At 43.9% G+C, this 16993-nt stretch overlaps 1 protein-coding gene across 1 annotated transcript in view; it reads left to right on the top strand.

Annotated features, from left to right (window-relative positions):
* usp32 (ubiquitin specific peptidase 32) overlaps positions 1-16993 on the top strand; it is a 296302-nt gene that overhangs the window by 265813 nt on the left and 13496 nt on the right. Inside the window, exons 30-32 of the mRNA XM_037677753.1 lie at positions 3705-3896; positions 4034-4259; positions 10733-11181. Of these exons, the coding sequence (XP_037533681.1) occupies positions 3705-3896; positions 4034-4259; positions 10733-11181 (867 nt within the window). The remainder of the gene's footprint in view (positions 1-3704; positions 3897-4033; positions 4260-10732; positions 11182-16993) is intronic.

Raw genomic sequence — 16993 nt, forward strand, 5'->3', positions numbered from 1 at the left:
GGGGGGGGGGGGGGGGGGGGGGGGGGGGGGGTCCAGAGGTACGCTGATAATGGTCAAAATCAGCAACTTCAGTGCCAGGAAAACGATGATCCAAAAGTTGTTGTCTGTCATACACCAGCAGAGAGTTGATGTCACAGATGTGAAATGCAAAAAACAAAAATAATCCGAGCACCATCAGCAGAGGTGGATTGCAAGCCATGTACACGGGCGCCATCTTACCGGAAGTGTCAATATCACATCAACAGGTCCACAGAGGATGCTATTGCAGTAGCTCTCCACACCGCGCTGAGCCACTTGGAACAAAAGCACATCTACATTCAAATGCTCTTTGTGAATTACAGCTCAGCTTTTAATACAATCATTCCGGACATTCTTATAAGTAAATTGGACAATCTCGGCCTCCCCCCCTCACATGTGCCTGGAGAAAAGATTTCCTAACCAATCGGCTCAATCTGTAAGACTTAGTCCCCACCTCTCCTCCACTCGTACGCTGAGCACTGGCTCCCCACAGGGCTGTGTGCTGAGCCCCCTGCTGTACTGTCTCTAAACCTATGACTGCAACTCAGCCCACAACAACAACCTTATCGTCAAGTTCGCTGATGACACCACAGTGGTCGGACTAATCTCTAAGGGAGATGAGACATTTTACAGACAGGAGGTCCTGGAGCTAGCAACCTGGTGCTTAGATAAAAACCTGGCTCTGAATATTAAAAAAAACCAAGGAGGTAATTATTGATTTCAGGAAGCACAACACCAACCTAGACCCCACTTTACATCAATGGCGAGTGCGTGGAGAGGGTTCACACTTTCCGATTTCTTGGTGTCCATATCTCTGCTGACCTTAACTGGAAAGAGAACACTACAGCGGTCATCAAGAAGGCTCAGCAGAGACTACACTTCTTAAGAGTACTTAAGAAGCACAACCTGAACACCAACTTGCTGTTGACTTTCTACCGCTCATCAATTGAGAGCCTGCTGACATACTGTATTTCAGTGTGGTACGGCAGCTGCACCCTGGCTGACAGGGAGAGGCTTCAGAGAGTAGTCGAGACAGCACAAAAGATAACTGTTTGCCCTCTCCCCTCCCTGATGGACATTTACACATCACGCTGCCTCAACAGAGCAGAAAGCATAATCAAGGATTGTTCACACCCAGGTTTTGAACTGTTTGACTTGCTACCTTCAGGGAAGCGCTACAGGTGCATCAGAACAAGAACAAACAGATTCAAGAACAGTTTTTTTCCCGAAAGCCATCACCACATTGAACTCACATATGCACTGATTTAATAATTTAACCTCCCAAACCCCCAAGCCCCTCCCTGGGCTGCCACCTTACCGTGGTGGAGGGGTTTGAGTGTCCCGATGATCCTAGGAGCTATGCTGTCAGGGGCTTTAAGCCCCTAGTAGGGTCACCCATGGCAGACAGGTCCTAGGTGAGGGACCAGACAAAGTGCAGCCCAAAAACCCCGATGATGAGAAAAATAAACGGACCTAATGTTCCCTTACCCGGACGTGGGTCACCGGGGCCCCACTCTGGAGCCAGGCCTGGAGGTGGGGCATGCGGGCGAGCGCCTGGTGGCCGGGCTTTTACCCATGGAGCTCGGCCGGGCACAGCCCGAAGAAGAGACGTGGGTCCCCCTTCCCATGGGCTCACCACCTGTGGGAGGGGCCAAAGGGGTGGGGTGCAATGTGGGATGGGTGATGGCAGAGGGCGGGGACCCTGGCGGTCTGATCCTCAGCTACAGAAGCTGGCTATTGGGACGTGGAATGTCACCTCACTGGTGGGGAAGGAGCCTGAGCTGGTGTGTGAGGCTGAGAGGTTCCGGCTAGAAATAGTCGGACTCACCTCTACGCATGTCTCTGGCTCTGGAACCAGTTTCCTTGAGAGGGGCTGGACACTCTTCCACTCTGGAGTTGCCCCTGGTGAGAGGCACCGAGCAGGAGTGGGCATGCTTATTGCCCCCCAACTTGGTGCCTGTGTGTTGGGGATCACCCCGGTAAATGAGAGGGTGGCCTCCCTCCGCCTACATGTGGGGGGACGGGTTCTGACTATCGTTTGTGCTTATGCACCAAACGGCAGTTCAGGTTATCCACCCTTTCTTGAGTCCTTGGAGGGGGTACTGGAAAGTGCACCTCCTGGGGACTCCCTTGTTCTGCTGGGGGACTTCAATGCTCCTGTGGGCAATGACAGTGAGACCTGGAGGGGTGTGGTTGGGAGGAACAGCCCCCCTGATCTGAACCAGAGTGGTGTTCTGTTGTTGGACTTCTGTGCTCGTCATGGATTGTCGTCATGGATTGTCAATAACGAACACCTTGTTCAGGCATAAGGGTGTCCATATGTGCTCTTGGCACCAGGACACCCTAGGCCGCAGTTCGATGATCGACTTTGTCATCGTCTCATCTGATCTGCGGCCACATGTCTTGCACACTCGTGTGAAGAGAGGGGCGGAGCTGTCCACTGATCACTACTTGGTGGTGAGTTGGCTCCGTTGGTGCGGGAGGATGCCGGTCAGACCTGGCAGACCCAAACGTATTGTGAGGGTTTGTTGGGAACGTCTGGCAGAGTCTCCTGTGAGACGGAGTTTTAACTCCCACCTCCGGGAGAACTTCGAACATGTTTCGAGGTAGGTGGGGGACATTGAGTCCGAGTGGACCATGTTTCGATCCTCTATTGTCGAGGCGGCTTACCAGAGCTGCGGCCGCAAGGTTGTCGGTGCCTGTCGTGGCGGCAACCCTCGAACCCGATTGTGGACACCGTCAGTGAGGGATGCTGTCAGGCTGAAGAAGGAGTCCTATTGGGCCTTTTTGGCCTGTGGGACCCCGGAAGCAGCTGATGGGTACCAGCAGTCCAAGCGACATGTGGCTCGGGTGGTCGCCGAGGCAAAAACTCGGGCATGGGAGGAGTTCAGAGAGGCCATGGAGAATGACTTCCGCACGGCTTTGAGGCGATTCTGATCCACCATTTGGCGTCTCAGGGGGGGAAAGCGGTATGCCACCAACACTGTTTATAGTGGGAGTGATGTGCTGCTGACCTCAACTCGGGATGTTGTGGGTCGGTGGGTGGAATACTTTGAAGACCTCCTCAATCCCACCGGCATGTCTTCCACTCAGGAAGCGGAGCCTGGGGACTCTGGGTTGGACCCTCCAATCTCTGGTGCTGAGGTCACCGAGGTGGTTAAAAAGCTCCTCGGTGGCAGGGCCCCAGGGGTGGATGAGATTTGCCCAGAGTTCCTTAAGGCTCTGGATGTTGTAGGGTTGTGTTGGCTTACGCGATTCTGCAATATTGCGTGTACATCGGGGGAAGTTCCCCTGGATTGGCAGACCGGGGTGGTGGTCTCCCTATTCAAAATACAGCGCCTCAGACTGAAGAAGTCTTTCGGATGAAAGACAAAATGTTTCTACCTTTTTTTTGTTTTGTTTTGTTTTGTTTTTTGAACGTCCAGAGGACCATACTTAACTTTTTTTTTATTTTTCTACCTAGATTATTGAGCATGCATCAGGACATAGCAACTGTTCTAGCTTGACAATAAACTATTGTGTCATTGGCATAGAAATGTAAGAATGGAATCATCAGGAATGATCTGACCAACATTACTTATTTGGGGTTTATCAAAAAATGGTACCATGTGGCAGTGTACCAGTGCGTACACTGTCAGTAAGAGAGAAAGCCCGAAACTTATCCTCTGACTTTGTTCTCCCTTCAGATTGTGGTGGAGCACAACAGTGTGGAGCAGTCTCGTAGAGCGCAGGCTGAGCCCATCAGCTTGGACAGCTGCCTGAAGGCCTTCACTACTGAGGAAGAACTGGGGGAGGATGAACTCTACTACTGTTCTAAGTGCAAGACCCATCGACTGGCCACCAAGAAGCTGGACCTTTGGAGACTGCCACCAATACTGGTCAGTGTCCATTTCCCATGTCTGAAAGAGATCTGACGTTTGGAATTTATGTGCTGTTTAGGCCTGAATTTAAAGTTCAAAGTGAAAGTCATTTGTCCAAGATCAGTGCAGAAGTTATACTGTGATCTCCTCTTCAGATTGTTCACCTCAAACGCTTCCAGTTCGTTAATGGTCGATGGATAAAGTCTCAAAAGATTGTCAAGTTTCCACGAGAGAATTTTGACCCCAGCGCCTTCCTTGCTCCTAGAAACAGGGAGCAACATTCCCTCCACTCCCTGAGTGAAAGTGAGGACCTGCTGAGGGTTGGTGAAGACAACTTGTCCTCGATCTCTGCTCCAGCTGGCTTCTGCCTTCAGCCCAAAGGTACAGTCTGGTGAATATGATGTAGCATTTAAACACAGTTCCTTCTTGATTCAATGTTTGTTAAAGAGAAAAGATAAGTCACAGAAAAAAAAAACTGTACATAACAATATGTTGTAGTTCCGTAGTGGTCAAAATGTTAATGAATATATTACTAAAGATTGATTGAGAGCATCTGAGCTGGAATGTTGGGTTTTCTGTAGACTGTTTCTGTTCAGAAAATGTGTGTGGTGCTTTGGTCTAAAAAAAACACTCCTTACACAAGCACTCACCTACCTGTCTTTTGGTCTTTTTCATATTTTAAAAATTAGTAGGTGCAGTCAGTGTTAAACGGTAATTTGTAAACCAAACGATACCGGAATGCAAATAGTGGGGGGGTGATGGATGGGGTTTGAGGGTCCTCCCCCAGAAAATTTTAATAAAGTAGATGCCATATCCTGCATTCTGGTGTATTTTAACAGGTTGCTAAATCTACGTTTACCTACATAAGTAAACACTTGATTCAGAGTGGGAGGAAGATTTTTCAGTTATCAGGCTCCTCTTTTGTGGAACCAACTTCCAGTTTCTGTCCGTAGGGCTGGCATATTGTCCAGTTTTAAGACTGGGATTAAGACTTTCCTTTTTGATAAATCTTATAATTAGGATTGGCTTGTTATCAACCTTTATTTAGACAGGTAAATCCCATTGAGCCTCGAGGACTCATTTACAAGAGAGACCTGTTTTCAACAAAGAAAGATGACAACAATGGACAACAGCAACAACAATAAACAATTATAAAAAGTCATACTGCAGGTTTTTTTTTTTTTTACAAATAGGATGGCTAAAAGGAAAAGGTAACAAAAAAAAAAAAAAAACAGCTAGATTCTAAGGCGACTGTAGAAAACTAAAAACAGGAACATGTCTGCATTGGTCCCTGCCAGGAGTCCAACAGATTCTTAAAGCCACTTAGAGAGGTCAAGGTCGAGAGCTTCAAATCTTTTTGTAAGATATTCTAGGAAACAGGAGCGGAATAGGAGAAGGTCCTTTTGTCTAGTTAAGTCCTCATTGAGGGAACACTGCAGGTAATAATGTCCTGAGAGCGCACACTGTAGCTGCACTCACGCAGAGACATGTAGGATGAGATGTATGAAGGCAGCAGACCAAGAAGTGATTTAAAGATGAAAATGTACCAGTGAGAGAGTCTGCGTGAAGTTAATGATGTCCAGTTAACCAGTGAATACTGGGTGCAGTGGTGGGTACGATAATCACAGCCAGTTATGAATCTTAGTGCACCATGATAGACAGCATCCAACATCTGCAGGGTTCTTGTAGGAGCGTTCATGTAAATAATGTCACCATAATCAATTGAAGGAAGGAAAGTCACAGATACAAGGCGTTTTCTAGCATTCAGGGTTAGACAGGATCTGTTTCTGAAAAAGAAACCCAGTTTAACTTTCAGTTTCTTTACCAAGTTTTCCACATGGAGCTTAAAAGAGAGATGTGAGTCGACCAAGATACCCAAATATTTATAGGAATCAACAAACTCAATGGGGACACCATTAGAGGATAAAATCGGATGAAGAACTGCTGGGACCAACTTCCTATTTGAAAAAAAGCATCCCTTTGGTTTTGTCGGCATTTAGGACAAGTTTGAGGCGGAACAAATCAGTCTGGATGTAGTTGAATGCAGAATTCAAAAGCTGGAAAGCCTTAGCAACTGTTTTAGCTCGACAATAAACAACTGTGTCATCAGCATAGAAATGTATGGATGCATTAGGGATGTTTTTACCTACATTATGTATGTAGATTGTAAAGAGGGTGAGTCCTAAGACTGAGCCTTGTGGTACACCATTGTTATTATGCTGCCTTAAGCTTAAGTTGAATTCTCTTGTGACTTGGCGCTATATAAATAAACTAAATTCAGTTGAATTAAATAACTATTTTAGAGAGCAACAAGAAGCAAGTCAGACTAATAGCTCTCCTTGTGTGAATAGAGCACGCTCCGCTTCTCTCTTCTATTCCTTTGAGTTTACATTAAAAGACTGCACAGTCACTGAAAGTAAATATCTTCTTAGCAGGGGCTTATCAGAAGACGCTTTAAATTTAAATATTTTCTTCAATCGTTTTCCTCTGTTTTACAGAGTAATACATCAGAGAGCAGTGACTTAGATCATCTGGTTGATAATTTTACAACTTCTTTGCAAACTTCACTTGATAAAGCTGCTCCACTGAAAAAGAAATTAAAACAGAGGAGATTAGCTCCTTGGTTCAATTCTGGGTTATGTACTTTAAAACAGACATCTAGAAGGCTGGAAAGAAAGTGGTGCTTCACTAACTTTGAATAATTTTACTTATCTTGGAGAGATAGCCAGCTAACATAAAAAAAGCACTCTGTAAAGCTAGAACTTTAAATTATTCATCTTTAATTGATGAGAATAAAAATAAACCCAGGTTCCTTTTCAGTACCATAGCTAGTCTAATGAAAAATCCTATCTCTGTTGATTCATGTATCCCTACAACTATAAGCTGTGATGACTTTATGATGTTCTTTATAAATAAAATTGTTTCAATTAAGGAAAAAAATTCAAACAATCTTTCCTATTATCACCTCTTGTTCCGTGCCCAATGAGACAACTTTAAAAATGTCACTAGAACCTGATTTGTGTTTGGACAGTTTTTGTCCCGTTGAGCTCTCTGAATTGTCAAACTAATAGCTTCATCCAAACTATCCACATGTCTGCTAGATCCCATCCCAAACAGGCTAGTTAAAGACGTATTCCCCTTAATTAATAACTACGTCTTGGATCTCTTTAATTTGTTTAATAAATGGTTGCATACCACAGAGCTTTAATATTGCTGCAATTGAACTTTTACTTAAGAAACATAACTTTGTTATGAGGTTATGTAGCTATAAGAGTTTGTTGTGCTGCTATAGGCTTAGACTACTAGAGGACAAATTGACCTTATTTCCTTAAATGAATTGTTTAAATTAAATAGTTTTCATTTGATACTATTTATATCTTAACGTGATTCTCGACCTGCCATTGTTTATCTGTTCCTCCTTCCTGCCCTCTCAAACCCAGCCGGTTGAAGCAAATGGATTCTTGTCCTGAGCCTGGTTCTGCTAAAGGTTTCTTCCTCATGAGGGAGTTTTTCCTTTCCAATGTTGACTTTGTGCTTGCTCAAGGTGAGAATTCTGCGATGGAGTTAAATTCAAAGCAGTCTGCTCCTCATGTTAAAAAAAAAGTTAATTTATTTTTAGGGATGCACAATATTATCAACATGGTATCATTATCGGCCGATGTTAGCGTTAAAGTTCAATATCGGACATCGGCCATTCCATCAAAATAACTTACCGATATAATAGTCACTGTTTTTGTATGACAACCCAGTGACAAGGATGCCTGCAGCGCCAGCACAACGTGATCATGTCATCCGCGCCTACCTGATCTGATCACGTCGGAGATCATGTTGGCGGTGTGGAAGCTTTATTTCAGTGAGGATGTCAGATTTTAGGCCAGGTGGCCAACTTGCTACTCACAGAAACAGTCTGTGGACAAACAAGGCCAAAATGGTTCAGAAAAAAGTTTTGTAAACTCAATCATCCAGGTAAAACAACAACAAAAATGGTTAGGATGATTGATGGTTTTGGATGGGTGTGCTCTGTTTGCATGTGTTAGAAAGCCTGCTTCTAAGATTCCTACAGAAGGTTGGCTTGAGCCAACAGCAATGAAGACTACCTATGGGACAGATCTGATTGGCAGGCCACAGACTGACAAAGTCCTCTGGATGTGGGATGAAACGTTTCTTCATTTAAAGAAACAGGTCCAGATGACACGATTTAACCATTTTTGTTGTCATCTACCTGGATGATTGAGCTTACAAAACTATTTTCTAGCTTACAATAATTGTACAACCAAACACATGAGGACAAAAACACTGCCTGCAGAGCTCAAAGGTACAATTGGTGCATGGTACAGATATGGGGAAGGCTAGACAAAAATTTGCTATGAAGATTTCTCTGAGTTCAGTGGCCTCTATATGATTTTCAAATGGAAGATGTTTTGCACATCCAGGACTCTTTTCAAGTGTTGGTTGCCTTGAGCAAACAAAGAACAGTTTTAGTGAGAAAGGTGACCTAACCCCTGATGGTCACTGATCTTCAAAGACCTTTTGTGGTGAAGGGACCAAGTTTTAGCAGGAAAAGCAGAACTGCAGACTACCACTGATCTGTGCTGTGTGACAATGTAGCTTGACACAATTCTCACATACAATTCTTGACACATTAAAGCAAAACACAATCTCCACAGTGAAGCATGTCGGTGACAGCATTATTTGGAAGTGTTTTTCAGCAGGAAGGGCTAGGAGACTGGGTCAGTGTGGAGGAAAAAACAGTCTAAAGCCTAGTTGCACGGGCTTAGTTTTACCTAGGGACTACATGGAATAAATAAATTACTCCCCAGCGTTTGCTTTTATATGGCGCATTCGCACAGTATAACCAAAACCTGAGATTTAGTTGAAATTTACGGACATCTTCCGGATATGATGTTAATGCGCTGCGTTGTCACGACCGGGCCGGTCCATATAATTTGCTTAATGTGCGGGCTGGGATGGTCTCAGGCTTTGATTTGGTTTTACGAATCAACACAAAGAAAACTAAAGAATGCACAACATAAAATTATGTTAATCTACTTGTTGAGGAGGAGGCACGTCCGAACAGCCGGTTTAAGAGGTAAAAAAGCCATGTTAAGCTCAGATGGACAACCTGTCACCAGCCGCGCACGTCCGCTGACCCGCTGGTTGAAATGGACTTAGGACCTGTCCAGGGTGTCCCCTGCCTCTCGCACAGTGATGGTTGGACATGGGCACCAGCGACTCCCGCTACCCGAAAAGGAGGAAGTGGGTAAATATAATGGATGGATGGATGGGTCAGCTGATCATGCGCGCGTCTCCCCACACCTGCGGTGAAGGAAGTAGCAGCATAAAAGCTGTAGCAAGCAGCACGTTAATTTAAAATAGCCTTGTTCCATATTTTTCCAAATGATTTGCAAGGATTCAAGGTTCTTCATTTGTTATTCACACCCCATATGGTACATGTGGTGGAACAAAATTATGTACACAGGGTCCCAGTTACATCCAACAATAAAATGTAAAATAAAAACAGCAATAAGATCAAAGCTATGAACTAAGAAAAACATCAACTAAATATACACTAAACACTAAAAGCATAAAAAAATGCTTAAACAAAAACAAAAAACACCTAATAACGTATCGGATCCTACTCATTTCTGTCCAAATCACAGAAATGCCTATTCGCATTGGATTAGTATTATCACAGGACCTCGGAGTTCAGCAAAATATAGTAGGTAATTTGGGGGGGGATTTTTACTTTACAAATTACTGACATGGCCGATTCGCACGGGATTAACAACACAATCTCCGTCATTATTACAAATAGCATGTGGTCCCTAGGTAAAACTAATCCTGTGCGAATAGGGCTTTAGTCCTCATTTAAGCCCTACCAAACATCTCGGGGGATACCTGACAATGTCTCCACTAATTGTCCCTATCCCATTTACTGACAAGGTTTACAAAGAAGACACGTTCCCAGTCTAGGAGTGCAGCACTTGTTACATCAAACTTAATAACACTTAAGGCTTAAACTTTCGCCAAGACTGGGTAAAGGGTCTGTATACTTATGGAAATGTGATATTTCAGTCTTTTTTTGCTTTGTCACCACATTATACTTAAGGTATATTAATGAGAAAGAAAATAGTTTTTACATCTGGCAACTTAAAAACTAAATTCAAAAAGAAAAAGAGTAAGTAAACTCAATCATCCAGGTAAATAAATAACAAAAAAGTTAAATCAGGTCACCTGGACAGTTTTTTATTGGAGGAAACATTTTGTCTTTCATCCAAAAGGCTTCATCAGTGTGAGGCCTTCCAACAAGATCTGTTGCATTAAATTGCACCTCATTGATGTGTTTCAAACCAGTCTGCTGTAGAATTACCAGAAACTGGTTTTACACATGCAAAATGGAGGACCATCACTCAAAAACAATCATTAGTGCATGAAAATCAAATGTTTTAGGCAAAATGACCACTTACTACTTACTGAACCAGCCTGAAGACAACCTGGCCAAATTGGTTAAAAAGAAAGAGTACGTATGCTCAGTCTTTTGGATGAAAGACAAAACGTTTCTTGCAAAAAAGACACTGTCCAGATGACATGATGTAACATTTTTGTAAATTCAACAAGTGAAGGAGGTCTGTGAACTTTCAGAAGGCACTATAGATTAGCTCAATCATTTACGTTTTTTCATTTCAATCTTTTATACAGCCCTTGTGCAGTCATCTATTAAGCTTAATTATAAAATAAAAGTTAAATGTTTTTGTCTGAATCGAAAAATGTTATAGCAGATGTGGGATAAAAGGTTGTTTTTTTTTAACTTAACTGTAATAAAACATGCCTTTGACTATGTTGCATCCCCACAGCTTCGCCTTCCTCAAGCAGAAGATCAGCATCTTCTCTCAGCCGGAACAGTAGTCCCTCCAGCAGCCCAAGAACTGGTGGTCCTAGACCTGGCCGGTTACGTCTGCCACAGCTTTGTAGCAAGCACAGACACTCCAACAACAAGGAAAACATAGATGGAGCTGCTAATTCTGAATCAGAGTCCAGAGAAAGTGTGCCACAGGCAAACACAGAGGCGGGAGTGGCAGGAGTGGGTCTTCTCTGGTCAGAGGCATCAGGTTGGCTGGCATCAGGGTCATCCTGTGTCACAGAGGCATCCAGCAGTCAATGTGACATGGAACTGATTAACGAAAATGGCAACAGGATGGGCTCAGACTGCAGCATAGAGAGCAGCGTAGACCTTGACACTTCTCTGCAACAACACAGGGATAACATGGATCTCGATGCCATCTACAATCTCTTTGCAATATCAGTAAGTATCACATTACAGTAGCTTGCAAAAGTATTCACACTTTGGTATTCTGAGTTTTGTTAACTTACAAACTGAAAATTTAATGGAATTTTTTTAAGGATTTTGAGCTATAGTTTCCAAAAAAAATCCTGTAAGCTCAGTCATCCAGCTAGATAACATCAAAAAAGGTTAAATCATGCCATCTGGACCAGTTTCTTAGTGATAAATGCTCCAGGTGTTTCGGAAGGACAAGATGGCGCCGTTGTACGTGGCTTGTCGTCTGTCTCTCCTCAAGTTGTTACTTTTTGTGCTATTTTTCTTGACTTTTGTTCAGATTGTGTCATCACTGTTTACTTATGACCGCCAGACACTTTTAAATATTAATTCCATCGTGGGAAAAGTACAGTTTCGTGACCTTTATGGACGATCCAAGACTTTTCCTCCACCTCACCTGGCATCCATACCTCCATTTCTACGGAATCCTTGTGTTGTGGTTGCCCGCAGCGGGCGCCGTCGCAGGAGACGCGGCAGGAGGGGTGGGTTGCTTGTGAAGCTTCGGGCTCACTTCGCCTCTTCTTCATTCCAGTCTTCGCGCAAGATTCTCAGGAAATACAACTTTGTGGACATACGATGCCCCATGGAATATTCATACAGCTGGTTACGCGTCGTGGATAAGGACACCGGCAGCGGCGCATTTCCTGGTCTTCAGTGTGCAAAGATCTGTAGGCATGGCAGGGTTCAGGAGAACCTCCGCTCCTTTGGCCACGCATCCCAGGATAACAGTCAGTGCTCCATCCGGATGGCTCTTCTGAACACTAGATCTGTCATAAATAAAACTTTTATTCTCCACGATTTCTTCTGCGCAAACTCTCTGGACTTTCTGCTGCTGACAGAAACGTGGCTGAGACTGGGCGATAACAGCGCGTTTTCTGATCTCTCTCCCTCGGGCTGCTCCTTCTTCAGCTCCCCACGTCTGACAGGCCGCGGTGGTGGTGTTGCCACTATCTATAAGGACAATTTTAAATGCAGACTTCTGCCCACCATCACTTACTCCTCCTTTGAACTTCAGATGTTTGTGATTGAGCTCACCCCGAATGTTTTATGTGCTGTTGCCTATCGCCCACCTAAATATAACAAGGAATTCATTCAAGAATTCTCTGAATTCCTTGCTGATATTATTTCTAACTATGACAGTTTTTTTATTTGTGGAGATTTTAATATTCTTATTTGTTGTCCCACTGACCCACTGGCTTCTGAGTTTTTACAGCTTTTAGCCTCTTTTAATTTAACACAATCAGTGAATTCACCAACACATCATCTTGGCCATACTCTGGACCTTATTATTTCTCATGGACTGTCCATTTCTCACTGTGAAATTTCTGAGTCTGCCATCTCGGATCATTTCCCTATTTGTTTCCAATTTACAGCCCCCCACCCAGCCAGGAGGCCTCTGGCTGCGGGGTGTCATCGCCGCTGTCTCACCTCAGCCAGTGCCCAACAGTTTACCACTGCTTTTATGGACTCTCAGTTTTATTCAGTTGGTCCTGATGTTTCTCTGTGTCCCAAAGATTTTTTGTCATTGTTTTCTGATACCTGCACTGGGATCCTGGACTCTATTGCTCCGGTGAAGTTCAGACACCCTAAACCCAGAGCTGAGCCTTGGCTGAAAAATTCTACTGCATGCAAACTCAGGAGACAATGTAGAAGGGCTGAAAGACAGTGGAAGCATGACAGGCAACATGATTCTTTGGTTTTATTAAGGAGAACTCTTGTTCTGTATCAGAGATCTGTTAATGATGCAAAATCACAATTTCTGTCTAACATTATCACAAACAGTAGCCACTGCCCCAGGGTGTTATTTAATACAATTAACTCTGTTTTAAATCCACCCACCTCAGTCTCACCTGATGCCTCAGCCTCCACCTGTGAGAACTTTCTCTCCTTTTTTATTGATAAAGTTGCATCGGTTAGACAAGCCACAGACACACCTGCTACTTCTGTTTCAGAGTGTTCTTTTATCTCTGCTGGTTCTGCTTTATTCGAGCAGTTTGAACCAGTGTCTTATTCCCTCTTGGAAAAAATAGTCAAATCCATTAAACCCACCAACTGCCCCACTGATTTTCTCCCCACCAGATTATTGAAATAGGTATTTAATATTATTGGTCCTTACCATCTTCCTTTTTTCAATTCGTGTTTGTCCATTGGAATTATGCCTTCTGCTTTTAAACATGCAACGGTCCGCCCCCTTCTCAAAAAAACAAATCTTGATCCCGTGGTTTTATCAAATTTTAGACCTATTTCTAATTTATCCTTCCTCTCCAAAGTTTTAGAAAAAATTGTTCTTACGCAAATTCAGCCTGTTCGGGAAAAAAGCACAATCCTGGATAAATTTCAATCTGGTTTTAGATCCCGGCATAGCACAGAATCTGCATTATTGAAAGTTCATAACGACATAGCTCAGTCAGTTGACTCTGGGTGCCCAGTAGCTCTGGTGCTCCTCGACCTTACAGCAGCCTTTGACACTGTGGACCACTCTGTCCTTCTGTCTCGCCTCCATGATTCTGTTGGGATTCGTGGTACTGCTCTGAAGTGGTTCACGTCCTATTTATCTGATAGAACCTTTTCTATCTTGCTCAATGGCCCCTCTTCCTCTACAGCCCCTCTTCTGTGTGGGGTGCCCCAGGGTTCCATTTTGGGTCCTTTGCTCTTTTCATTATACATATTGCCACTTGGATCTATTATAAGACAGCACAATGTCAACTTTAATTTTTATGCAGATGATTTGCAGATCTATTTACCATTAAGACCAGGATCCAATAACCCAATGCTTTCTCTCTTTGACTGCATCTCTGCAATCAAACATTGGCTGAACAAGAACTTCCTGTTTTTAAATGACAGTAAAACAGAATGGATTTTATTTGGTGACAAAGATGCAACTGGCCTGGGAAATTTGGACATTAACTTCAGTGACTGTGTGAATAACCTTGGGGTGACCTTTGATAAGGCTTTACACTTTGACAAACATATTGCCTCTGTTGTCCGGTCGGGATTCTTTTATTTACGCCTTTTAAAAAAGGTCAAACCCTTTTTAAATTGTTGCGACCTGGAGAAAGCTGTTCATGCTTTTATCACTTCTAGGCTCGATTATTGTAACGCTCTGTATGTCGGTGTACCACAGTCATCACTGAGTCGCCTCCAGCTTGTACAAAATGCAGCAGCGCGCCTTTTAACCAACACTCCTAGATGGGACCACATCACACCTGTTTTATTCTCACTACATTGGCTCCCTGTCCGTTTTAGAATAGATTTTAAACTTTTATTATTTGTTTTTAAAGCTCTGAATGGCCTTGCTCCTCCTTATATAACTGAGATGCTAAGTTTCCCCGCCCACTCCAGATCTTTGAGGTCAGACAGCTCCTGCTCTCTGTTCCAAGGACTAAATATGAACTCTGGGGTGACCGTGCCTTTTCTGCGGCCGCACCTCGACTCTGGAATAAGCTCCCACTTGATCTGCGTCAGATTACTGAACTTGGCCCTTTTAAATCGAAGCTCAAGACTTTTTTATTCCAACAAGCTTTTAGTACGTAAATATGTGGTGACATTTCTGGTTTTATTTGTGCTATTATGTTGTGTTTTCTTGCTTTTAACCTATTGTCATTTTAAGTACTGTTTTTTGTTAAGCACTTTGGTCACCATCACCATGGTTGTGTAAAGTGCTATAGAAATAATTAAATAAATAAATAAATGTTTCATCCCCCATCCAGAGGACTTCCTCACTCTACAGCCTGCCAACCAGATCTTGTACCTGTGTTTCAAGTCAACCTCCTGTTGGAATCTCAAAAGTAGGCTTTTAACACGTGCAAAACACACCCATTCAAAAACAATCATAACGTTTCTCACTTTAAGAAACTGGTCCAGATGATATGATTTAACCTTTTTGTTCTTATCTAACTGGATGATTGAGCTTACAACACCTTTTCTGAACCACTTTGGCCTTGGTTGTCCTCATGCGGCTTCTGTGAGTAGCAAGTCAGCCATCTGGCCTATAACATTTGATTGTTGTACATGATGTACCATGTACCAGACTCACCTCACCACCGGATGAAGAGCATCTCAGCGTGACCTCAGCAGAAGTAAGGAGTACCTTCAGGAGGATTAATCCGCACAAAGCAACTGGCCCAGACAACATCCCCGGAAAAGTGTTGAAGGAATGTGCTGATCAGCTCTGTGAGGTGCTGGCAGACATCTTTAACACCTCACTTACCCTGGAGACAGTTCCCACCTGCCTGAAGACTGCCACCATCATCCCAGTCCCAAAAAGCTCTACAGTGACTGGTCTGAATGACTATCGGCCAGTGGCCCTCACCCCGATAGTCGCTAAATGCTTCGAAAAACTGGTCATGACTCACATCAAAACAACCATCAACATCAACGAGGACCCTCATCAGTACGCATACCGTGAGAACCGATCAACAGAGGATGCAATCTCCTCTGTGGTCCACACTGCACTCAACCACCTGGAGCAGAAAAACTCTTACGTCCGTATGCTCTTTGTGGACTTCACATCCGCCTTCAACACCATGATCCCCCAAACCCTGATGGACAAACTATCCACACTAGGACTAAGCCCCTCCATCTGCAACTGGGTACTAGACTTTTTAACAAACAGACCACAGTTAGTGAGGATCCACAACCTCTCCTCCTCCACCATAACCCTCAGCACTGGCTCTCCTCAGGGATGTGTGTTGAGCCCCCTCCTGTTTACTCTGCTCACATATGATTGTGCAGCTACCCATCCAGGCTGTCACATTGTAAAGTTTGCAGATGATACAGCGGTGGTGGGATGCATCACAAACAATGATGAGTCCAGCTACAGGCAGGAGGTGGAACACCTGGAGAGCTGGTGCAGAGAGAATAACCTTCACATCAATGTGAAGAAGACAAAGGAGATGATTGTGGACTTCAGAAGGAACAAAAACACCTACACCCCCCTGAACATAAGAGGATCTGCGGTGGAAGTGGTCTCCAGCTACAAGTACTTGGGTGTACACATGAATGACAACCTCAGCTGGAGCAACAACACCACCAGCCTGATCAAGAAAGCTCATCAGAGACTTTACTTCCTCAGACGGCTGAGGCGAGCTGGTCTGGGAAGCTCAGTCCTCACCTCCTTCTACAGGTGTGCAGTGGAGAGCATCCTGTGCTCGAGCATCAATGTGTGGCATGGAGGCTGCACAGCTGCAGAAAGAAAAGCTTTGCAGAGAGTGGTGAAGGCTGCACAGAAATCTGTTGGAGTCAGTCTCCCCACCATCACAGACATCTACACCTCCAGATGCAGGAAGAGGGCCACCTGCATCATGAAGGACCCCACCCACCCAGCACACACACTTTTTGCCCCACTCCCCTCAGGAAGGAGGTTAAGGAGCATTAAGTGTAGAACCACTAGACTGAGGAACAGCTTCTACCCTGAGGCTGTTAGACTCATGAATCTCTAACTAGAATAATCACTGTGAAAAACCATATCATGTTGCTGCTGATCTGTTTCATGTTGCTGCTGATCTGTTTCAATGTTGATGTGTTCATGCGTGCACATCTGCTCACAGACTCATGTTCATGTTTGTGGTGATGTTCAATGTTTTATGTTATGAGTGCTTAGTGTATATTTAGTTGATGTTTTTCTTAGTTCATATCTTAGATGTTATTACTGTTTTTCTTATACATTTTATTGTTGGATGTAACTGGGACCCTGCGTACATAATTTCGCTCCACCACATGTACCACATGAGGTGCGAATGACAATAAAGAAACTCTGACTCTGACTCTGACTCTGATA

Source organism: Nematolebias whitei, chromosome 6 (genome assembly GCF_014905685.2).
Source record: "Nematolebias whitei isolate Nwh7 chromosome 6, NemWhi1, whole genome shotgun sequence".
NCBI lineage: Eukaryota > Metazoa > Chordata > Actinopteri > Cyprinodontiformes > Rivulidae > Nematolebias > Nematolebias whitei.